Source organism: Myripristis murdjan, chromosome 19, assembly GCF_902150065.1.
Source record: "Myripristis murdjan chromosome 19, fMyrMur1.1, whole genome shotgun sequence".
In the NCBI taxonomy this organism is placed as follows: Eukaryota; Metazoa; Chordata; class Actinopteri; order Holocentriformes; family Holocentridae; genus Myripristis; species Myripristis murdjan.
In genome coordinates, this window is record NC_043998.1 from 9,242,501 (window position 1) to 9,268,930 (window position 26,430).

Genomic DNA, 26,430 nt, shown 5'->3' on the forward strand with positions numbered 1-26,430 from the left:
GGAGCTCTCTCCAAAATGCACTGATCCGCTTTAACTGTGTGTGTGTGTGTGTGTGTGCCTGTGTGTGTTTGTGGGACGGGTGAAATTAATGGCCTTTCACGGTGCTTAGCTAAACAAACTATTAGAATTGGCACTGTGGGATATGTGGCCATGCTGAATCATCAAGAGAAATGATTGGGCTAGGTGATAAAATAATAAATAGTGTTAAACGATGTCCTGTGGGAGACTCTTTGTTAAGTTTGCCTGTCTGTCTCTTTATCTGCCTCATTGTCTGCATACTGTATAATGCACCCTGCCTCTCTGAACTTTGTCTCTCTACCCATTATCTGTCTGCCTGCTGATTATCTTTCTGTCTCTGTCTTTTAACTACTGTTTGCCTCCCTTGTTCTACAATTACTGAAAGTGCCTTTATGAGGACACACATTAACCACGGTTCAAGTGGTTACTTTTCTTTACCACTTCACCAAAAAAGTTTCCTTTCAAATCCATGAGTTTTCTAAAATGGGTTGCCAGCTTCATTTGAATTCCCCTTACGAACCATGTGGCAGACCTACAGTAGCTACATGTATCCAGCACATTAGTGATAATGATTATGAGTATGTTGACATTTTTCAGCCATACATATACACATAACTGTGGGAAATATTTTTCAAAAGGATTAACGCAGTTTTTGAGATGTTAACTGAAACCCAGTTGGTATTTGAGATGGAAGACAATAGTTTTTTTGTGTGTTACTGGCACATAAAACTTCTCCCTTGTCCTGGTTAAACATCAAAAGCGGGTGAGCATCATTTGTTGTTTTCTAGTGTCGTACTGTAAGTTTGCCTGTGTGTAATCACATTGTTTTGATAGCCTCTCCTCCTCATACCTCCCCCTCCCTCTCCACCTGGTGCATTGCAGTTTTCAAACTAGTGAGATGGCAGAGAGGAACTGAAACTTGTGGTACTAATACACACGCAATCTTGGTGATCTAAGAAGTTTATTCTAGTGTTGTACTCACTGAACACTGCTCAGGATAACAACAACAACTTGTCAGCTAATGCCTAAAAGCAGGGACGTAATGGAGGGTGAACACAGCTAAACTCAGTTTATCAGCTGCAGGAATAGCATTTGGCCACCTTTGTAGATAAACATAAAATAAGGACTTAATTAACAGTCATTAATGTCATTTTGGGCAGCATCAAAATGGTAAGTTTTATAAAGATAGGGCCTTTTAGGAGAACAAAATGTAAAATGTTACTTGATTATGTTGGTGGCTGTGATGCCCTATAATGATAACTGACTCAATGTCATTGCTCAACCAGCTTTTAATTTATCATTGTCTCACTATGTCTAACTTCCCTGAGCCTGATTAGGTCACACAGCCCCATTCAATATAAGCCACTCCGCACTTGACTGGAAACATAAATCCAAAAATGTCAAAGTGACTGTGGATAAACCATACTTACTGCTTGTAAGTGATAATGACAATCAATATAGCAGGCACACAGCAGATGATGATGATAACTGCCAGAGCCAGCAGCGCCCCCTCTGTGTAGCCTACAGTCTGGACAGCTTTCTTGACACTGGTCACCATTTCAGGGGTTCGAATCTCCAGGATTCGCCCGCCGGGGGGAAAGTAGGGCTGGAACTCCTTGTTAATGTCCAGGAGTTTACCGTCAAGGAACCTGGGGGTGACAAACACTTAAACAACAGACAGTGGGATATGCAGCCACACAGTGAGAGTGATGCCAACATCAACATCAACAGACAGTTGTAAGCGTGCATGTGGTTTGTGTATGAGTGTGTTTGTAATGTTGAATGCAAGAAGTGACTGCCAGTTAGATGTCAAACATTTAGCCATAGAGCAAATCAGTTACTCAGTCCTCTATCCACTCAGCAAGACAGACAGTATGGACTGAAACAGAAAAAGCACCCAAAAAAAACCTGCTGTTTTACTTGCAGCTCTGTAAAGCTGAATTCTGTACACTTACGTTCCCCAAACCTCACCCCTGAATCGTACCGAGGTGCTACACCAACACACATGCAAACACTGTGGAAGACCTCACAGATTTTTGACTAGAAATTTTATGAAGGCAAAAATCATTAGTGAAATATGCATAGCAGTTATATCTCATCTCATCTAATCCTTTCAAAAGCCATGGGAATGGCAGCACACCAAAAAGTGAATTAAACATATTTAATTTATTAATGGAGACTCAATTGAGGTTAAGCCTTGTCCCATTTTTTGGAATTTCAGCATTCCCATGGATTTACTGGCAAGGACCTTACTTGTAGAGTTCCTGTCTTGATATAGCTCTGTTTGTCAGCGGGTCGATAGCATAAACCATCAAGTCCGACTTGGAGTAGTCTTCCTGTTCCATTCCGTCGCCATGACGATGGGGCCCAATGGTCTCCACGACAACCTTGGCCCCGGGTATCTGGTCCTGGACGTAGTGTTCCAAAATGCTGAAACCGAGGTAAAGAAAAAAAGGGATGGGGTTGGAGAGAGAGTGTAAGAAAGGGGTAAAGTTAACTGACCATCTATTATGTGTATAACTGTTGCTGTGTTGTAGCAATCCCTTCCTTTATTGTAAATCATGGCAGTAAAGCTATTTTACAGGTGCTATGTGTAGAGGTTTTGAATATCAATATTTTTGTGGTGATATGATTTTATTTTTTAAAAGCAACATTCTTTTTGCTTTTCTGTGCCATAAAGCAACTATCCTCTGCACCATAAATCAAGATGCTAGACTCCCGGCAAAATCTGACCAAGTGACACACCATGTAAAATGCACTGTGGATGCCAGAAGAGCCTGCCAGTCTTCTAGGCAATGGTATCATCAGTTAATCATCACTATGCTAATGTTTCAAAATTAACGTGGTAATGGCGTACTGATGGTAAAATGCACCACACAGCACCTTTAAATGGAATTAACATCTAGACAGATAGCGTTAAAGAGAGACAGGGGAGATAAGGGAACGACAGAGACAGAGAGAGTGTTTTGAAGAGCGATAGGAAAGATAGGGAGGGAAAGAGAGATGGAAAATGGGTGAAAGAGAGAGAGTGGCAGGTGTGAAAAGGGATTTAATAGATTTTGAGGACAAAGGAAGCATTCGACAGATGGGATGATACTTCCATTTGAACACCCTCAGGATGCTATTCACACACACATGCATTCATACACACACACACACACATAAACACGCGCACGCAAGTACACACACATGCATATGTACTATGTACTGTACAAACATATGCATAGACACGCACACACCTGCACACATGCACCAGGCTAAGCTCTCACACTCTGCTCGCACACACACACGCTACTCTCTTTTTTCATCCTGTCAGCAAGGCAGACAGACGCCATGCTGTGCAATATTGATTCCTGTCCCCCCAGAAACACCTGCTCACAGCAGGAAAGGTCCCATTGTGACATGTGTGTGTCTGTATGCGTGTGTATGAGTGAAAGAGAGAGAGACGGCAAGTGCCCTAAAGCATTATTATTAAGTTATATGTATGAGCTAAGAGGGATGAAAGCAACAGCTTGACAGAACAGTTCAGTGGCCCAGTCACTGTCAGCTGGTGCAGAGAGGACTACTGGTGAGTGATGGAATAATGTCACATGAATCTATGCATGCTAAAAATGACCACCACAGAAAATAAGCTACGTCTAAATATATTATAACATATGCAGAAATGTCCAAAATAATAATTAATTTACTCAAGCACTGAGACTTCAAATGTTATTATTTATTATTTCTTTTTAAAGTGGAAAAACCTGCCATTGGGGTGAGAAGATTTTGTATCCAGTGCTGTTGTTTCCACATTTGTTTCAAGAATTTTCTGGATTCAGATGCTATTTTGGTGATACTAGTGTAGTGATCTGCCTTGTTTCAAGATATTCATCCTCACTATGCTCAGAGCCCTGAAACAAGTGACTCCACTGGAACCAAGTGGCTATATCTCACCTCACCTCATTAGTGGTTTTAAGAGAAACAGGATCTTAATATTGCATATGAGGATAAATGACTCGCTAAGGTAGGAATTTTAGCAGTATGGTAACAAAAGTCTATCTTTTTCTTAAATGACAATTCTTCCAGTGAAGAGAGATAATTTCACTTGTCTGGGTTCAAGATCAAGGTCACAATTCAAAAGGTGTAAAATCACATTTTGGGCGACATCTCCGCAACGAAACATCATAGAAAGATGCAGCTATGTGCAGGGTGTTGATGTGGAGGACTGTGCACTGTGGCGGATGTTGTTGTCTCTGACTGCTTTTGTTTATTATTATTTATTGTTTGTTTCTTAGAATGTTATTACATTAACCCCCCAGGTAATATCTGGAAAACAGAGATACAGCCATTTGATTCAAGAAAATTCCTGAAACAAGTTGAGTTTCTTAAGAATACAGTCAAACTATCTCACATGGACTGTACAGGCAGAGATTTTACTTTTACAGATGCATGACAAACTGCATTTGCAACCACAGTTGGTCTTTCAATTTCTCCATTCCATTAGAGCACCAGCTAACCTCCTATAAATATGAAATGCAAACTTTCCTGAGAGATTAGATGATCAGTCTTGAGGATCAAATGAGGGCACATGAAGTTCCAGAGAAGCAGCCCAACCCAACTGTAGCTGATATACTGATGTATTATGTAGAAAGATAGATAATACATGATGGGCGGTACAGTATGCTGTATTACCCAAGCAGCTGATTCTTGTTCTTCTCCACAACAGTTGGTGGGACGTTTGACACGACGACCTGCATGTCCAGTTGGTTCACGACTGACACCTAAAAAGACACATCAAGAAACGTAATTTAGACTGAGCTAATGAAGTTCTTAAGCAGTGCACTAACCCCATCAAGCCGACAGCATTGGAAAATCAACAATGCAATTACACCTGAAACCAGAAACAACTTCTTGAAATAAAGCATATTGCTTTGACATTTGAACATTTACTTGATTCAAGGACTTCCCTGAAGCAACAGAAATTGCATGTGAATAAAGAGGAATAATGTCACTCCACTTATTTTACAGAAAATAAGACATTAAGGATGAATACAAGATGAATTCAAGACTTTTTTTGCAGGGTAGACTGACTAGATACCTGAAAGAAAGGACAAAAATCCTGCCACAAGTGTAAACAATCATATTTACTCACGACTATCTCTGCTTTGCTGCTGTGTCCTTGACCGTAGTTGTCTGTGGCGACGACCTCAAACTTAAAATACGACCTCCTCATGTTACGGTACATGATGGCCGTCTTCACCACGCCGCTGTACGGTTCGATGACGAACCCATCTTTGGTGTCTTTTCCATCCTTACCGGTAGGGGGACGGATGATCAGCCGGTACAACATAGAGCTGTAGTTCCCTGTGTCTTTGTCCAGGGCCTGATAACAGATAGAAATGTGATAAAGTGTAAAGTGTCAGCTAAATACGTCACTTCTTGCTATAACAAAAGGCTAAACCAAAGGCCAACAGATATGTAATCAAAATTAACATATTCTTACCTCATGTTTCACTGTATTTTCTAATTTCAATTCTACTTAACTGATTTATTTATTATTATTTCTGACTATTTGGAACTGTTTTAATTACTCTTATAAAATATATTTTAGAAATATAAATTGTCTTTTTGTTCTTTAATTAAAGTCTACTGTCGCACTTTGGCAGCAGTGTGAAAGGTAGTACCAATAAAGCCTTTTGAACTTGATAAACACTTAAGTATGCATACTGTGAATAAATGAGAGAGAAAAACAGAGAAACACACACACACACACACACACACACACACACACACACACACACACACGCAGAGACAGTAATGAGAAAATTGCAAATTATTCTAATCATCATAACACCAGTATAATTGTCATCATGATCAAAACTTTCATCATTGTCATCATCATCATCACCATCCTCATCACAACAAATGCATTCATCATCATTTTTGCTGCATTATTCCTGTCATGATGGTGATGATGATCACCATCATCATCAGTTAGCAGTATCACACTCTTGTCCAACTCATATCATCATTATGATTCCATGTATTAGGACAATAAGCAAAGTGGCACTTCTCATGCTTCATTTTTTTTTTTTTTAATGCAATGCCAATAGTCAACAGTAGGGGGCGAACTGGTGCTTTGAGCTGTACTAGTCCATTCATCTATTTTGTCATCCTGGCTATCAAGTCTCTGTCTCTGCCTCCTTCACACACTCATCTGCACCTCTCAGATGCACGGCCGCATAAACACACACACACACACACACACACACACACACGGTCAGACAGACATTGATTCATTGCTGCCTCTTTACAAGAAGGCCTGGCAGTGCAGACTACAGATTTAGCTCTGAGACACCCACCACATCAAAAGAAACACTAAGGTAGGACAGTGCAAAAATAGTAAGGATGGAAGGAAGGAAGGAAAGAAGGAATGAAGGAAGGGAAGAAGGAATGAAGGATGAATGAAGGAGGAGAGAACTGTTTGGATGTATAGATGTATTTTTTTAGCTGTCTGTTGGTATTTGAAAAAGTTAGGAAAACTTTTCAGCAACACATTGATACAAGTACTAATACCAACCATTAGTCAGGAGTATTAACTGCAGTAGTGTAAGTAGTGAGTACAATATTGAACATTTTCTATTGTACTGCTTTGGGAGACGGAAAGTACCTGCAACCAGCACAGATAAGCTGAAGAGTGAAGATTTGAAAACCCTGTCCATTTCCCTTCAGTAATTGTAGTAGAACATTATAGTATCTGAAACATGAACATATCTGCTAAGCAGCTGCTGTATGTTAATATGTGCTATAAAGATTACTATACTTTTAAAGCCTCTCTCGCTCCAGCCACCTCACCAACAATTTGATTTTTTTTTCCAAAAAAAAAAAAAAAAAAATCATGTGACAAACCACTTTTTGAAGCAGCAATAATAGAAGATCACCCCACTGCACATCGTGGTTCCATTTAAACTGGGATTTTTTAGATGAACCGAGCTCACAGGGGCTTGAAAAAAGGCTGCAAGTTTGAATGGGGTGATGAAGTCACTGGAGGACAGAATGAATATATGAAAGAAGTAAAGTCTGAATAGAGGTGGAGAAAGAAGGAAGGGCTTAAAAGAAAGGAGAGAGGAGGGACAGAAGGAGATGTTCTACGTCTCTGTGCAGAAATGATGGAAACTTCTTGTGAACACAAAATGCAGCAGAGATTGGATTGGAGGAACAAAAGAGACTTTGTGGGTAAAGAGTGTGTTTGCCATTGTGAGACTGATCTGCAATCTAATCAATAACTGTGTTCTGGAATCCTCTGAGGGACAAAAAGACAGATGAGTCCGTGCACGTGCACTCCAACAACATGACAGCCCTGCACGCAGAGATGCACACACAGACACAAGACATGTTGCCCGACACACACAGCTCATTAAACCAATGTGTGTGCTTCAGACAGATGTGATGGAATTAGTTCAACTTGAGCGAAACCATTGAAAATGAGAGTGCGGCATATCTACAACCCTCTTTTTGTCTTTGCCTCACTCTCGCTTTCATCAGTGTTGGCAAGTGTGTCTGTCTGCCTGGCTGTCTCTCTGCCGTTCGATCCGTTCACCCATTCCATCCATCCGTCTATGAATCATGCATGCCATCCCTCCCCCCTCTGTCCAATCAGCTTGTCTCTCAGTGGGATTTCAGTTCTCTTTATCTAACTATCAATTCTACCCCTTCTCCTCCATCCTCCAGCTCTCCTCCCCGTCCCCCTGTGGTGATCCGGCCTACCAGCAGGCTATTAGTTCTTTTCCCGGTCTGCTAAACTATTTAAAGAGGTCAGATGACTGTAGAGTAGATTACTGTAAACCAGCTCCAGCCAAATCTAGTTTTAATACTGAAACTCCATATGCAAACACACTCACTCTGTGTCTGTAGCGTAGCTGAATAATAAATGGGAATTCCTGGTGGATGAGAGAGTACAGGCACATTTTGATGTACGTGTGACATTGTGATTTTGATTCTGACTCATTCTCTTTGTTGCATGCCCTCTTTTCCCTCTCATTTCTCCTATCACTCTTCACCGTATGTGATCTAATGAAGAAAAAGTGATCTTAAAAAAAAGTAATAAAATAAAATATTGAAATTCATACTTTCTTCTGCCAGAGTGTCTTGTGGCATCCAAGCTCATTAAAACATATTGCTACTCCTCAGATGGGGCAGGAAGAGAACGGCCCCAAGACCCATTCTGGGTCGTGAACTGCATTTAAATAATATGAGGGCTGCTCCACTTGTTTACAGTGATCTACAAAGCCTCCAAACGATGTAAAAAGAAAGGAAGACAGAGAGAAACAATGAGAAACAAAGGAAGAAAGAGAGATCAATCCACAGATAGACAGGGAGAGGGAGAGAGAAAGAGCAAGAGAGAATAATCTTACGGGTAATCTTATTACCTACTGGACTTTGGATTAGCAAACAAGCTTGGCAAGCCGTCAAAACACACACACACACACACACGCACACACGCACGCACGCGCGCGCGCGCACACACACATACACACACAACTACACGGAGCTGAGCTAAATTTTGGAGGAGGCTGTTGTAGTTTTAAGATTAGAGGGGTTGCATTTGGGACAAAGTCATTAGCAATTTGAGTCCACATTAACAAGAGTTGTGTGCCCTTGAGTAATGGCACTTACACCAAGACCTAGTGTGTGTGTGTGCGTGTGTGTGTGTGTGTGTGTGTGAAGATTGTGTACCTGGACTTGCAAGACGGAGGTGAATGTTTTGGCGTCCTCTGCAACCCCTCCGATGTAGAGGGGCTTGGAGAAAACTGGTGGGTGGTCGTTCTCATCATGGACATCAATCACCACCTTGGCTGTGTTGACTGGACGAGACACACACACACACACACACACACACACACAAACACACACAGAGAGAGACCATTCCTGATTTTACAAGAATCTTGTGCAAAGCTCATTTCTACCTGTATTAAGACTACAGTGATTGATTTTCATGCATGCAAACTGGACTCTGCATGTCACGTTGCACTATGTTTTGTAACAAGTGCAGGCCCACACACTCACCATTGCTTTTTATATGAATCTTTTGGGATGGTGCTCTCTATACTAGAGGATAAAAATACATATGTTGCTCTTTATCACCAAGGGATTGCTCAGTTTCAGTTTTGTAAAACTGCTTTCTCCTTTTATGCACCTTGGGCATGGAATGAGCTGCAAAACATCTTCACATTATACGTACTCCCTTCTTTGAATGTTTTTAAAGGTCTTCTGTGAAGGAAACATGTTGTTGTTTTACATAATTTCCTTGACTTGTTGTGGACTGTGTTTGGATATGGCTGGTATAGCCTGCGTGCCTCCCTTCTTCCACTACTTCCCTAGTGTTGCTTTCATGTGTTGTTTGTGTTCTATCATGTGAAATTGTTTTTTTTATGTGAAACTAATTGCACTGCCGTGTTAACCTGGACTCCCTGGAAGAAGAGATCTTGCATCTCAGTGGGAGCTTCCTGGCTAAATAAAGGATAAATAAAAATAAAAAATATATATAGCTCCATGTGAAGAAAAACTTACTACAAGAGCACAGTAAATGAAAACAGCAGAACAGGGGTAAATCACATATTCTCATGTAGCCTGGCACCGCAGAGCTGCTTGATGTGCTGCGTAATGAATTTGTATTGCACCCTTCAAAACAGAAAAACAAAGTGCTTTACACACACTAAAGACACAATAAATAAAATAAATATGAATTTAAAATGAATGTTTAAGAGGATTATAGTTAGTTCACTTATATTATAAAGCTCTGGATGTGACAAATGCAAAAAACAACAACAACAAAAAAGTGAAAGATTGTACCTGTTCTAACCCCAGTAAGGGAGAAACAAAAGCAGACTGCCGGTAATCCATTATGAGGTTAACTAGCAGAAGCCGTTTTTTGGGGGTATTATGATACATGGGCAACATTTATAAGAAACAGAGATCAGCAATGCTTCCCTTGGGGCAAGAAGAACGGGGCAAAGGGTGTCAAAACATCATAGTAGATAATAAAGTGAATTATAAGGACCATTCTACATAAAACAAGAAGATATATATAGGCCATAAACAAGATGTGAGGTAGTTCAATGATTGAATATAGATGTGAGATATCTGAGATATCTAAAGAGATATCTAAAAAAAAAAAAAAAAACCTACTGGTCTTGACTACCAGTGTAACCGGCTCTCTGATAGGCATGTCTTTCCAAACAGAAATTCGTGAAAACCAATGAAACATCAGATGTCTACAACATGTAATGCCTCTAGCCGTGTTTTGAACTACTCTCATGTAAAACTGCATAAAAACCGCTCTTTCATATGACCAAGACAAGCTAAATGCATTGTAATTCAAGCAAGCAATACATGGTCATTATACTGTCTGTCAGTATAGGAGAAAAAAACATTTTGCCAGTCCATGTCTGTCACTCATATTCAGTGAATGTGACTGGAAATGAACCTCATTTGGTAAAAAGCAGGGAGGTTTTGAATCATGCCCACGTAAAACTGTGACGTAACACATCTTCAAATTCAAAACCATGCTCTTTAAAAGCATGAGTCATATGTCAGACGGCAATAACGAATCCCGAGATGGTTAACTGCTCGATTGCATCTTGAGGAGTTTTTGCTCAAAGAAAAACAAGAGAGAGAGAGTGAGAAAAAAAAATGATTAAATAAGTTTGTCAAAAATATAAAAAAATATAAAACAATGAGCATAGGCAAATATGAGTGCTTATCTGCAATAGTCATCCCTTGACACAACACCAAAATGTCTTTTTATGATTCCAACCTTCACTGGAGATAGAAGACCAGATTAACACATTGTTAAAATCATATTGATTTGTTGGGTCATTAAAATGCACGGTGAAAAGAAATGAGGGAGATTTGCTCATGACTAGAATGATGTGTAGTTTTAATCCCTGTGGAATGCTTAAATTCAAACAGTTCCCATGGAATAAGCACAGCATGTGGTAAACACTATAATTAAAGAAGAAAGGAGAGACACACAGAGCTGAAAATCAATTAAAAGGAATGCAGACATATTTTGAAAGGAAGATAGAGAGAAGGAAAGGAGAGAGAGAGACAGAGAGAGACCATGAGAGAAAACACAGATAGAGAGGAAGGAGGGAGACTAATTAGAGAAATTTACACTTCAGTTATGATTTCAATTAAAGCCATGAAACTTATTTAGGTTGGTCTGCCCTCCCACACAGCAGCCAGGAAAACAAATTCATGTTCTCATGGATGGGAAGCAGGGATGAAAGAAGACAATAAAGAGACGCTGATGAAAAAATATTAAAAGTTAATAAGCAAGGAAACTGAATGCAAGAGGGTTGCACAGTTAAACGAAAAGTTTTCCTAATCAGGAGCGCAGATGCTCACCTTTGGAGGGAGCTGACAGGTTGGACAACACCACTCCGATAGAGTCTGCCTCCACTTTTAGAACATAACTGGCATTGGTCTCGTAGTCCAGGAGCTTGGCAGTGGAAATCACTCCTGACGTGTCATTTAATCGGAATACACCTGGAGAAACACACAAACCAGTGGCTTAAAACTTAAAAAAAAAGCGTATTAAAAATGATCCACTTGCAAGGGCATTTTCAAAAATACCAATTTTGGGGTGTTGAATATGAAATGGTAACATGGATGGAAGGTCAAAAAAGAGGAAACGAGATGCACTTTGAAATTTTACCCAACCTAATATGGACCAGGTATAAGACTATTATGCAAGACCATGTAAAATGATTGTGACACCCAAAAAAAAAAAAAAAAAATGAAATGAAATAAAATGACTGGTTGCATCATCCACAAGGTGTGTCCACACAACTTGTGAAATTTCTACAGAAATATTATCTGGCAGCTGCTAGTATCTAATAACATGAGTTCATAGCATCGCTATGAGACACAATCACTTTATCAAAAACCATGACCAGATTGTTGAGTTGACATGACAATAACTCTGGGTGCACTCACCTCCCTCGTTGCCCTCGATGATGGAGTAGATGATCGTTTGATTGACAGCGGAAGCCTCAATGACTCCCACTGGTGTTCCAACAGGAGCCGCCTCACTCACAGGAGAAAACCTGGGAATCAGTCAGTCAGTCCATTAATCTATCAGTCAGTCAATATAAACTGATATGGAATTAATATGCATTTACACACTGTAGGCCTATTTTTTTTTTTTTTTTTTTTTTTTTTTTTTGAGGTTGGCGGTAAATTTTCAAGGTCAAATCAACAGATGTTAATGTGTACCTTGAAGTTGTTGCACCTATTTCATTTGCAAATGCCTAAGTGGCTTGGTGGGATGGAACGCATTGAGGATAGCAATTCGGACAGAATCATTTTTCTTTGCCAAATAGTGGAGTTAAACCATGAAAAGACTTAAAGAGACCCCAGGCAAGCTCTCCAATATATTTTTTGTCCTCAAATCTGGCGTTTAATTACTTTGGAGCTGCAGGTCTGCGGCCACTTCTCCCTTGTTGTCAAGCGCTTGTTTTCGTCCACCTGCCCCTCATCCAGGCTGGTGGGCTTTTTATTCCCTGCATACAAACCCGGCAGATTTTTCCCAAACCTGGCAACACTCAAATTTCCAACAGATTTCACTTCATTAAACAAACCCAGTTCAGTCATCAGGCCAACCGTCACAGCTGGCTAAACATTATAACAGGCTACCAACTGGCTAAGTTATCAAGTTATCACAATGTGATAAATGGGACTCTTGCAGAGTATATAATGAGTGTGTGTTTGTGTGTTTGTAATATGTATGCATGTGCTCCTGTGAATGGATGTGTAAGCTGATAATTTCCAAAATCCCCCTTCATTGTGTGTATGCTGTGTGGTGTGTATTCCGATACAAATGTGTGATTATGTATGTGTGTGTGTTAATGTACCCTAGTTAAGATGACTCTTTAGCCACCTGCTCTATTCACAGCATTCCTACCAAAAGTCACTGGCAAACCAGCAGTTAACATGAATTTTTGACACGAATATGGTCTTAACAACAAAATAACTCAATTGGGCTGACTGATGGAACTTTAGGATTTAAAGCATTTCAATTGCCTGCAGCATTTCAAATAAACGGCTTAAAAAGAAGAATAATGGCCTACAGCCAAACTACAGCCCATAAATGTTCCCATCAACTCCCATTCATATAGCATTAAGCTCAAGTGTTGCATTTCAGTTGGAATAACCAAAGAGCCAGACATTAGGTTATAGCTTCTCCGAGGCCACATAGCATTGTCAGCACAAAGACTAATATTACATAACTTAAAATCAAAATTTCTTGGACGGGTTTTGACCACATACATGTCAATAAGTAAGAATAATTGGGAAAAAAAAAAAAAGTAGAAAAAAGTTTGTTTATTTTCCTTGAAAATCCATGTACTGTGTAACAGACTTTCAATACAGAAGCATCATGAAAATAATTTTAGATATAAATGGCCATGTAAACTTAAGAAAAAATAAAAATTAAGAAAAAAGTTTATCCCACAAATGTCTGTTAATATTTTCATTTTTAGTTTAATTAATTTATTTGTTCCTCACTCCATCTAAATGTCCTCCCTCCTTATCTGCTGCATCTTCTGTCTTGCCCATCAATTCCTCCATTTCTTTCATTTGTTCTTCTTTCCCTCCATCCGTTTCTGTCTCCATTTCTCCATCCCTCCCTTCAACACCCGCCACCCCCCACCCCCACCCCTCCCTGAGCCTCTCCCAGCCCCCTGAGGGCATCACCCTCCAGACAAAGTCCCAGCAGGCTTCAGCGACAATGGTTATCCATTCCTTTATCCCTCCCTACCTCTTTAGCTCAAATGGCTACTTGACAGGGGTGAGGCAGCACAATGGAGAGACACACACGAAACACACACACGCATGCACGTACGCGCACGCACTCTGCTACACACATATATGCAGCAATACACAGTCATACAGGCACAGAGTTTTTTGCATATGGGACATACACACACACAGACACACACACATTTACAGGGATACAAAAGCACACAAACACTTTATGGACACATCATGTCACGTACACACAAAACACACACACACACACACACACACACACACAGCTCATTATCTGGCCAATAATCCCCCTCCTGTGCTGTCTGCAATCACTGCTGTCCTGACACCCTAACTACAGCAAGCTGGGCAGCTACTGATAACACACACACACACACACACACACACACACACACACACACACACACACACACACACAGGCTGGGCACACAAGAGATTCAGAGGACTCAATATAGGTTATGGAATTATGGCAGGACACACGGCCCTACACAGAGCTGAGACAGGGTCTGCAGTGTCTGAGGTTCAGCGGTGTGAGGGGACAGACAGAATAACGAGGACAGTGATACACTTTGGCAATGATACACTCCTCTCTATCACTCTTCCTGTCAGCCGCTCTCATTCTTTCGCTCTCCCTGTATCTCACTCATTATGTTATTCTCTTTTTTGTCAACCTCTTTCAGCCTCTCTTCCTTTATGATAAATCCTCTTTGCCCTCTCATCCCTATTCTTTCTCTGCCTCTTCTGCATAGCCACTCCCTGCTTCTCCCAATTTCTCTTTCTTTCTTTCTTTCTTTCTGTCTTTCTTTCTCTTTTTCTCATTCAGATTTTCTTTCTCTTTCTCTCTTTGTGTCCACCAAACTGTAAGTATTCTCTGTGCCAAGCAGTGCAATGTTTCTAATGTAGACCTAGTTGGTTTGGAGACAAAAACCGGTAAGTGATTTGTTATTTTTTTGTGCCTCCCTGCTCCCACACACACACACACACACACACACACACACCTCCCCGAGGACATTGTTGCAGGACACCTTGACCATAACTGTAACATTTCTCATTTCCAATTCATCCAGTTATCTTCCTTCCTTCCCTATTCCAATTGTCTTTTTATAATTGTGCATTAAAGTAGTGAGTAAATACACCTCTTAATTTTATGCAGCAGACTCTAGCGTTTATTCAGGCAAGGTTTTCTCATGTTACTCACAATACACTACACGCAGGACCATTTTAAGTTACATGACCCCGTGGATTTTTTTTTTTTTTACCATCTAAATTCCTTGAAGGACACATAATGAACACTGTGCAAAACAGAAAAGACAGCATTATAGCCTAGAATTGCTATGGGGATAAAAAAATAATTTGTGCCTATTCTTGTACTGGATGTGGACATTAAGCATTTTAACAATGATTATTTTTCAAAACACACCTTTTTTTTTTTATTGTATAAACTTTACTTTGATTCATGTGAATGTAGCAGTGCAGTCAGTGCAGGTTAATGTCCTCAGTCACATCTTCCATGACTACATATTGCTTCTTGTCACTTTGATCATGAAGGTAACACTACTCTATAGGGTATATAGGCTGCAATATAGTCTAGAATTAAATATTTACTGTATATAGTTTAAAGATTATTCTAGACAAAACTGACAGAAGGACGAAATCTGTCTGCTACTTCAGCACCATGGACACAAACCTGTATCCAGTGCCTGCCCCAGTGAAAATTTTTTAAGCCATTTGTCATTGTCATTCTCACCACACCTACCTGTGTTTTTGACATAAATCTATCTATCTATCTATCTGTCTGTGTCTCAGTCTGTCTGTCTGTCTGTGTCTCTCTGTCTGCCTGTCTATATAGATAGATAGATAGACAGACAGACAGTAATGTGAGGTGGGGTCCTTGGCATGGCCAAGACTCAATTAACGCAACAGAACTCAAATTGCATAGTGCATGCATATGAAATATCTATTATACAACACGTAGATCCGACCTGATTGGTCAATCAGAAATGTGCTCAAATGAGCATGACAGCACGGCTAGCCGTGCTCAAATGAAAAATACCTCATCACTGAAAATATTACTCCGCCTACATCTTATTGCCCGAGTCTGTGTGGTTTCCACGGCAACACGAAACGTTTCACTGAAACCCGGATCAAAAGCTGCTGTCAACTTTGTTAGCCTGCATAATGGACCGTTTTGTTGTCAATTTTGATTTATTTGGTGACCTAAGTTTGGATAAATGGCTGAACGAGGAAGACAAGACAGAACAGAAAAAGCCGAGATGCGCGAGAGTGACAACTGAAGAGCTGGATCAGCTGGAGAGGTAAAACTGACTGAGAAGTCGGCAGAAGTGTAACTATCAGTCCATGAAAAAAATATTTTTTCCAGCAGATATTCTAGTTACAACATGATTGAGCTAGCAAAGCGGATTTGTGTTGCTATGTGTGGTATTTATTCAGTTTAAACGTGATAAGCCCAAGTTGGCTGGCTGACAAGGACTAGTTACTGTCAGATCTCATGCATTTCTGCTGAAATGGAGAGAATTCTAGCAAAAAAAACTTTTATATTTTGAGAGCAAAATGCCCACAGTATGGATACATTTTGATTATACATTTTATTTTGTTGGTAACAGTTGTATAATCACATTAATACACTCGAGGGTGTGCTTGACCATAATAAAGCTTAATAATGCTTAATAAAAACAGTGATCATGCCAACATGGCCTATATCATGTATTGCACAGTGGTTCACATTCACCTGCTGCATCTCAACAGGGTTTACTCAACAGTCCCGTCACGCCAGTCAATAGATTCACCTGTATCTCTCAACAACACAGGGTTTGTAGAATTTGAAAAATAAAGAACAATAATGAACAATACAATCAGCAAAACATCCATTTCTAAACTTGCACACAACCAGTTATTTCTATCCTGTGTATTCCACCGTTTGAATGAAACGACCAAATTGATCAACCACACGTGAGAGAGAGAGAGAGAGAGAGAGAGAGAGAGAGAGAGAGAGAGAGAGAGCAGACGGACCAAAACACCTCAGCTAGCCAAGCTCCCAGTCAGTGCACTCTGTAGCAAAGCAGATAAACGTAGCCTACCTTCTGCCTGGAAGCTAGCAGGTCAGCTCAGGGTATGAAGAAGCTTTGTAATCCCACCTCGAGCTTCATTGTCTTTTCAGCCACGCAGTCATTTTATAGTTAACGTTAGACATAGTGTAGCTTTGTGGCGTCTGTAGCTACTAGCTAGCTAGCAGACGAAAACTAAAGGAAGTCCAGACTGTCACCATAAACTTTATAGTTTACGTTGATTAGCGTTATAGCCAACCGACTTCAAATGTTTCTTCCTGCCTCTTTAGGGCTCACTCACAGCTAAGCGACCGGCAATGTTCTTACTAAAATAATTAAAACATTGTTTGGCATCCATATCTGTAATTTATTCACTCCAATCAAGTTTTTTAACAGACTAACGTTAAGTCTCTCTCCCTCACTCTCTCCCCTCCCTCACGCGGCACACGGACATGAACGGTGTGTTCCTTGGTTGGGATTGGTCAGGATTTAGGCAAGAGGAGTTCGATTGGTTAAAGCAATATCAGCTAAGCCAATAAGATGCAGAATAGCCCGGGAGTCTTCATCACAGAGATTTAATGTGATAGAGATTTAACTTAGAGATAGATAGATAGAGAGAGAGAGAGAGAGAGAGAGACAGAGAGAGAGATTTAACTCTCTCTCTGTCTCTCTCTAAAGAGACAGTAGTACAACGTACTAAAAAAGAAAAAAAAAAGAAAAAGCTTTTCGTTGCTTCAGCTGATGATCAGGGCGGGCACAGCCACCTAAAGCCCGCCTTTGAACGAGGGTCTGCATGGATGCAGTGTCATGGATTTATCGATACACAGCACAGGCTGCTGATATTTCAGAGCCACGGTCAGGGCCATGGATTCTATCTTGCACATACCTGAGTCAGATAAAGGATCGATGAGTCAGGCAGACTAGACTAACATATGCAATGAAACAGCCCCTCTGGCCCTGCACTCTCCCTGCTACTATTGTGGCAGGTTAATAAGGGGGATGCATTTTGGTCATTTTGCTAAAAAGGAGGATGGCATCTCCCCTCACACTGTATATGACATTAAGGTATTCTAATTTACTCCCATTCATGTTGGAAAAAATGTGAAAAGCAACTCCATAAAACTAGAAAATTGCTTTAAATCAGTAAATCCATCTTGTGAATACACGTGCTTTTGCTAAAATGACATCTGCATATTTAAAACTTTTTCTGTTTGTTTTTTAAAACACACATTTAATTTCTGCTCGATTACACTCTTCAGCTTTGTTGTGAGTGGTTGTGACTGACAGCCCGAAGCAGAGTATAGTGGACCCCGACAAAGAAGCTGAGAAGTCCCACCACAGAGCATGGAAACACAGGTTAACTAGAAACTGCAGCTAGCTTCACAGAGCAGTTTTTCACATTTTTCGAACACAAATGGGAGTGAATTGGGGTAAGACAGGCTTGATGTCTAAGCCACCAAAGCATTATCTGTACACACTTACTCAGCTGACTGTTAACACCAGCTAACAATGGATTAACATCATGGATGCCCCTCTGAAAACAGCTGAAATATGTAAGCAATTCAGAGAGATCATTTTGCTGTATATTACATTCATATTTAATTTTGTTATTGTTGTTTTTTGGCCCAACGCTGGTTGAAATTTCCCTCCCCTTGCTTTGTTGGCTTCTTGGCAGCAACTAAATCAGATATGACTGCTAAGTTTTGTTTAAACTTTTTAATGAGAAGTTAGCATCAACAGTCTGAGTGCATGCTAAATGTATTATTATTAGAGATTTGACTTTTGCCAAGGCATTCATAGCTGGCAGGCGTGTAACTAGCGGCACTAGTTTGTTTCTTCTTTCTGCTGAACGCTCTCTGACCTCTGACTAATTATGATTCATCTTCTGTACCTTCTGGCCTTTTTTTCTCTCCCTGTAACCCTGCATCTCTCTCGTACCTCTTTCCCCTCTGCCATATTGCTCTCCACTGCCTCTCCATTTCTCTCTCTCCCTGTCCACCTCTGTCATTCCTTCTCATTGTCAGTCACTCTCCCTGGTCTTCACCTCGCTCTCTACATCTCTCAACCTTCCCTCTCTCGCCCTCCTCCCATTCTCCAGCCACTCATGTCTCAGCACTTTTTTTCTCGGTTTTTTTTTCTCTCTCTTGCCTGCTTTGGTTTGATAACAGGACCACATTGTCAGCTGTCAGTCAGCTGACAAGCATCGCTCAAATAGTCTGGACTTGAGTGGAATAAAGTTGAAGTGATGTTACATAATGTAATCCTTTGTCAAACATGTGATGCTTGTTTGTCCAAGGATGGAGAGGAAGATGGAAAAAGAAGGAGAGAAGACCCAGATGACACATTTATGGGTTGCTTTTTTTGTCAAAAGAGGAAAGATAATCAGAGCAAATGTGACAACAGATATTAAAAGAGGACAAAGAAAGAGCAGAAAAGGAGAAGAAAAGGGAAAGAGCAAAAAAGATGGAGAAAGAAAGACAGACAACTAAAAATATGTCTGGATGTGTGCGTTTGAATAAACTGAGTGACAGAAGAAAAGCAGTGATGTTGACAAGCGTACAGTCTGTATACACACACACACACACACGCACACATATATATTTATACGTGTGTGTGTGTGTGTGTGTGTGTGTTCATGTGTGCATGTGTATGTTTATGTGTGCATATACACACTGGCTGACTGACAAGAGGATTCATCTGACATCACTTCTGTGCAAAGCTTCTGACGTGTGTGTGTGTGTGTGTGTGTGTGTGTGTGTGTGTGTGTGTATTTGTGTGTGTGCTGATAGCATCTTTCTTAATCTACTTAATCTATCAGGGACTATGATCTGCTGATCTGCACTGAGGTAGACTGACAGAAGCGCATACACACTCACACCCACAGCCACAACTCACAGAGTACTACCCACAATAAAATATATTTCAACCCATTATTTAACAACTTATATCCAATGAATAAGAAAACCTTGACTTTTTAATCTGTGCGGAATTTGTAATATTGAATAAAATACTGCACTTGGTCTTCAGGTTGGTCATCTCTATCCAGCTGAATATAAATTAGTGTTATTTGGCTGGATCCTGACAAGACAAGGCCGACAAGAGCCTTAGTGTAGTGCGTGTGAGTGTGCGTGAGTGAGTGGGTGAAAGAGAGAGAAACAGAGAAAGATTTTTGTATTCTCTAATCTTATGAGGACCAAATTTCCTCACAAGGATAGAAATACGAGAAGCATAGAAATAAATCAAAAAGCTTCATTTTTCCCGCAGTGTTGTTGTCATCAAGCAAAATCAAGTACGGGTGAAAAAAACCCTTTGTTGAAATTATACTATATTTACAGTAAGAAAGTAAAAGAGCTCACTTAGCTGACCAGAAGAGGAAAGCAACTCAGTATGTTAACTCAGGTACTGTATGCGAGTGCCTAGTGTTTTACTTGAGTATTTCTATTTTGTGAGCCTTCAGTCTTTTACTGCACCAAATATCAGAGGGAAATATTGACGTTCTGACTATATCTGACAGCTGTAGCTACTTTTTAGAATAAGATTTTACATGAAAAAAATAAAATGTGATATACTCTCAGAATGTAAAACTAGCAAATATTGTATGGAGCAGTTAGCACTACAAATTTATACAGATTAAAACATCAATAATTACATACTAAAACAGTTTAATTAAAAAAAAAAAAAAATCAATAAATGCCCGTCCTTATTTTTTAATTGATTTTATTTTTTAAAAAAAAAGAAAGAAAGAAAGAAAGAAAGAAAGAAAGAAAGAAAGAAAGAAAGAAAAATAAAAAAAAAAAAAGTATTTTTCCATGGTATTACTACTATTTCGATACTGTTCAATATTTCCAGTGCAGTATAAATCCAGAGAGGATGCGGTTCAAAGTGGTGTACATTCTCTTAAATGATTAAAATGCTTCACAACTCCATCGACAAATTTAACTGAGAATCATGATGAGGCCAAGGAGAATCATATTCAGGAGACCAACTTGACTTAGTCCAAGTTGGCTTTGCTTCTTCAATAATCCAGAACCCTATCTTCTCCCTCTTTATCAAAAGAAGCCCAGCCTTCAGGAGCGTGTAGCAGTGAGACATGCTGCGCTACCCATAATTACACCCAAGACTCCTCTCCAAGCCCCTCCTGCCTTTCACTCACTCACATTCAAATCCTGCCTCGGGCTTTTGGAGCTAGGACATAACCTCACCTCACTCTCTCGCTTCGCTCCATTCTCTCTCTCCCTCTCTTGCCTAATATAGCTTTAAATAATTTGGTTTAAATTTGCTTTAAATAATTTGGTCACCCCTCTAAATTAAACAATTCAGGAGGTTAGCAGCAACACATGATGCAAGCTGCTCACAATGTGCTGAGAAGCAACCACTTACTGAGACGCTGCTCGCTAATAACTACACACACCTCCTCTCTAACCTCTCTTCCTGTCCTCGCTGAGGTTCACGATCACCCTCCAGCTTTTTGAGCTATTGTCTCATTGCTCCCATCCCCTCCCTCTCCTCCTCCTCTTCTCTCCCTTTCTCGCCTCCTCTCTCAGACTCTCTCATTCACCTCTTCTCTCTTCTTCATGTTCCCCCTGAATTCCACCAGTGCCAAAAATAGATGAATAATTACAATGGCTCCTCTTAAAAAAAAAAAAAAAAAAAAAAAGAATAATCCATGCGCTGCTAATCAATACTTAAAAGTGTTAACAGCAACACATGTTGACATTAGTTCGCTCTTAACCCCGCACCCACACACACACACACGCCCACCCAACCACCCCACCCCATTCTCTCCCTCCCTCTGACTCTCTCACTTTCCTGCCCTCCCTCCCCTCCCCTGTCGAATGAAATGTTAAATAATTGGATTCCTCCGTGTTCTGTCTTTAAAAATGGATTTAATGTTGTAATCCATGGTGTTCCATACTTTGATGGCCAACACTGTTTAATTTTCTGTTCAGTTCTGGAGAGGATTTGGGCGGTCAGAGCCAAAAACGGCAAAGAGCTCTCTGCAAAAGGAAACACTGCTCTCACACTCTTGAACAATTGCATAAGAGGTTAGTTTTACTTTTAGCCCTGACAGTTTTTATTCTCATTCTTGCTGGATAATGTAGGGAGAAAACGACAGTAAAGACAAAGGCAGCTTTTAGAAAACCTTTAAAAAGGTGCATGGCTATAAAGTTGAGTTTCATTTGTTTAAACTTTTAATAATTAATCGCTCCGAGCAGAGAAGACTAAAGACGCTTTTAGACCAAAAAAAGAAGTGTTTTCTGTTTTGATCACAAACTTAAATTGTATTCATGCATTCTCATGTAATGAGACCTAATGTATGTACAGACCTAAATGTATGTACATGAATGTATTTTGTTTAATTTCAGTGTATGCACTTTTTTATATTAATTCATACTGATGTAATTTTATTTATATTAATGTTCATCATGTAATGAATTATGCACTGCATGTCAGATGTGGACCCCAGGACGATTAGCTGATTGCAATGGCATCAGTTAATTGTGATCCTTTAAATAAACAAATAAACAAATGTGTTCATCTGGGGCCGCCAGCAGGATTCACAGTACACACAACATGGACCACGTTCACTGTTAAAGCTACTCTCATGTACACCACACACACACACACACACGGGCGCTATTATAATTTGAAAACAGCAATGATTCAATACCGCCTATATGCATAAACACTCATTTCAGAGATCAGCCGACAGAAAACCAACTAGCTAAATAATACAACAGAAACATTACATGCAACCAAGACATCATTACACGCAAAAATGCAATGACAATTACCTGCTGCATATTTCACAAATTATTATTATGGTTGGCCCAGGCTCAGATCAGAGGAGAAAACTAAAACATTAACAAAAACACTGACCTTATGTCTGTGTTCAGCAATATAGACTGTCAAAAGCAGAGGGACGAACCAGATTACACTCTAGTCCAGTGATTCATGGAAACAAGATGTTCCTTTGTGGTTAAAGCAACAGTGTTGATTACCATCGGAGTTGTGCCATATACAATACAGTATGCGACATGAAATGGGTATGTTTTGGCAATGGAGGGGAGCAATATTGCTTTAAGTAGGGATAAAGATTGGCAAATAGGAAAAAAAGCAACAACTAATGTAAGCATACTGTTATCCCTACAGACACAGACATAAGCTTATGAGTGCCTGGATTTTAAATAAGATAAAATGTGTGTGTGCATTTGTGAGTCACTTTGCCCAGTTTGTGAGAAAGGACTTGTGAATGTGTGTGTATGCCTGTCTGTGTGAATGGGAGCACAAAATTCATTTCTGAGGTATGCAAGTATGGTCCAACCTGAATGTTGTGTGTGTGTGTGTGTGTGTGTGTGTGTATAAATGAGACATCAAGATGTAGTAATGATTCTGTCTGTTGTGATGACTCATCAATATAACAAGTCTATTTTGATCACCCCCCTCCCTCTCTCTCTCTCTCTCTCTCTCTCTCTACACACATCACCCGATCAATCTCTCTCCCTCTCATTCTCACTCTCCATCATCCTCTCTCCTCATTCTTTAATAAAGGCTTTGCAGTTGCATCATAAATCTCTTAACAACCACGCCTGGCGACGTCACAGAGATCCATTGGAGAATTGGCTTTGGACAAATAATGTCTAAATATATATCACACGAAGGCTTGACAAAGAGACATCTGACAAGTTTCTTAGATTGTTTGTGTGTCGGTGTAAAACAAACAGTCGGTTTGTTGAAGATTGTTGAGGCTAATTTAGAAGCAATCACTGCTAATACGACTTATTTCCATTAGATACATTAGCTAGAGGCCAAATCAAGACAGTGATGGTTATGATCTATGTAGCGCTCCCCACACTATGGCTAACTACATAACAGGGTGATATTATCTGTTTGTTAAGAAAGCCACGATGTACATTTAGAAATATAATCGGTTGTTCTTATTTTTTTTCTTTACTTATCTGTATCTGTTCTGAGGAGATTTGCAGTGCATGAATTTGATTTAGTAGTAGCTGCCCAGCACAACCACAGTGTGCTATCCACAGAAATTTGAGTACTTCACTAAAAGAAACCAAAAGAGAAAATATTGTGGGAGGGGAGAGTGTTAGTCAATCACTTCCACCACCAATATTTCCCCTGATTAGACCCATCAACTTTCCAGTTACACGCCTGCTTCTCTCGCCTTTTGGCTGTCATCACTCTACATCTCTTCACTTCTTGATTGTAATGCGATGTGCTGCTGAGGGTGATAGGAAAAAAGAAAGAGCATTATTAAACTCCACAGGCTATAGTTTGGCTCCTCGCATTTACATAAATATCTCATAATGAAGAATTGCACACGCATGCACGCACATTTAGATGACTAACCAAGTTCAGACACAAACACACACCAACGCAGCCCTCCAGTGCATGCCAATCCAATCATGTGGGTACTATGCGGCTGGTATTTGCACCCAGGTTAGACTATGTGTTAATTAGTGCTATAATGACACAGACTGACTGTCTGGTTGACAGCCTAGCAGGTGAGGTGACTAGTTACTTGGCAAGATGTGTGTTTCTCTTTCTGTTTATGTGCTCATTTGACTGTTTGGGTGTTTCGTCTCTGTGTGCGTATGACTGTCTGTCAGTCTGCCCATTACGGTTGGACAATAATGCACATCCTCCTGTCAGCCAACACACACAGCACAGCGAGATGCCAGACATATTCGACACAAACACAGTCAGTGTACACAATGTAGGCATAATGATCTCAAATGAAATGGCGCTTTAACATAACCATGATCATTAAGTCATCAGGTGGTATTAGATTCCCAACAGGAGGCAGTGGCACAAGTGGGACAAATCCAGCAAACCCTGTGGAAGATTATAGGAAATGCTGGCTGAGATAAGCTCTGTGCTGGCTCTAATAATACCTTGCTTGATGCCAAAATGCAAATTCCATCAAGTCCATGCTTATTTAACTGTAATTACATTGCTCCATTTATGTCCTCTACTTTGTGATTTTCGTAGTGTTAGTCTACTGGTCTCATGAGGATGGACACACCTTCCTAAAGTTTAAGAGTGAGAGCGAAAGCCACCTTCAAGAAAACGATAAATCGACTTGAGCTTAATGTTTATAACTGCCGTTGTGTTTCCAAATTTGAGGATAAAGAACATATTTTAAAAAGATGATCATTTTCTGGGTATCCATGACAATAAGTGTACATGTCTAAATCCTCCCTGACTGTTTTCAATAAGGCGTTTGTTGTATGCGTTGTATTCTGCCTCTCAAGGTGGGGCTGCTGACGACTGAGCATGGAAGTGTGACCTACAACAAAAATGGCAAAAGCAGAAGGAAATATAAGAACAACAAACCTAAAAGGTGCAGCTGACAAAGCCCTGGTTGCAAACACAAGTGAACATAGACTTCCTGTGTTCAGCGTCTGCCTCGTCAGCACCTGTAGCAGCTTTATCGACACCGGTTAGCTCAGCCTCAGGCTAGATGCCACGTCAAGGTCGTCAGCTCATCTGGATGAGTGACAAACGTTAGGGCTGGGAACTCACCCATCTGAGGGGCGGATGGGTGGGGTGACAATACACTTTGCTGCCTCAAGGCGAAAAGTTGCATATTGCAGCTTCATGTTGGCACAAAACCACGAGAGGAATTCCCAGAGGTGATGGATTCTGTTTGCAACCCCTGATGTGTCCGTCCAACCCTAGTGTCCATTTCATTTTCCTGCTTTTGTCACTATCTATATTTATCAGTGTGTGTGTGGGGGGGTGTCTATCTCTCTGTATGTAATGTCTGTCAATCTAGCTGGCTGGATGCTTTGAGCGTCAGTCTGCCTGTCTATCAATCTGCCAGACAGACCGTCTATGTGTCTGTGTATCTGCTTGTCCATCTGTATGTCTCAATGATTCTCTGTCTGTTTGACATTTGACTCTTTACCTGCTTGTCTGCTGGTTTGCTTCAATCTGCTTCAATCTGTCAGCCTGTCAGCTCATCTGCCGGTGTAAAGGCTTTTCTGTGTGTATGTTGATCCGAGTGCGTGTGAGTGCATCTGCCTCTCTGCCTGTCAACGTCTGCGTCAGTCAGTGGGTTTTTGAGGTGGTGTATTCCAGCAGCATCTTCTCTTGTTTTCTATTTGGATCTTTCATTCTCTCAAACTCTGCCTCCTTAGCAACTCGTGTCCCCTCTCCTTCCTGTCATTTTTCCTTTTTCCCGCTCTTTCTTTTCCTCTCAGCGTCTCAAACTCACACACTACCGTCTCAATTACGCTCTCCCACTCTATGAAACTTTAACACTATCCTCACCTTCTCTCTTTCTTGCTCTATCTTCTCAGTTTCTCACTTTACCCTCCCTCCCTGTCTCTTCCTCTCTCTCCCGGTCTCTCACTCCCAGCTACTAGCTATCTTATAAATAACAACAGCATGGTTGCTTGCCATTTGTTGTCACAGTCGTAACATTGCCAGCAGCGCTGTGTGTGCACTCGCCTGTTTGTGTGTATCAACAAAACAAGGTAACCTTCAACTGAAGCGGTTAGACATATATTTATAG

The 26,430-nt window shown here is 40.4% G+C and overlaps 1 protein-coding gene across 6 annotated transcripts in view; it reads right to left on the minus strand.

Moving 5' to 3' along the window:
• Positions 1–26,430, minus strand: part of LOC115378093 (protocadherin-15-like) — a 290,200-nt gene that overhangs the window by 27,150 nt on the left and 236,620 nt on the right. For all 6 annotated transcript variants that reach the window (XM_030078231.1, XM_030078233.1, XM_030078234.1 and 3 more), the window contains 7 exons: positions 12,001–12,110; positions 11,410–11,550; positions 8,737–8,864; positions 5,153–5,383; positions 4,693–4,781; positions 2,272–2,448; positions 1,449–1,667 (listed from right to left, as the gene is read on the minus strand). In XM_030078231.1, the coding sequence (XP_029934091.1) occupies positions 1,449–1,667; positions 2,272–2,448; positions 4,693–4,781; positions 5,153–5,383; positions 8,737–8,864; positions 11,410–11,550; positions 12,001–12,110 (1,095 nt within the window). The remainder of the gene's footprint in view (positions 1–1,448; positions 1,668–2,271; positions 2,449–4,692; positions 4,782–5,152; positions 5,384–8,736; positions 8,865–11,409; positions 11,551–12,000; positions 12,111–26,430) is intronic.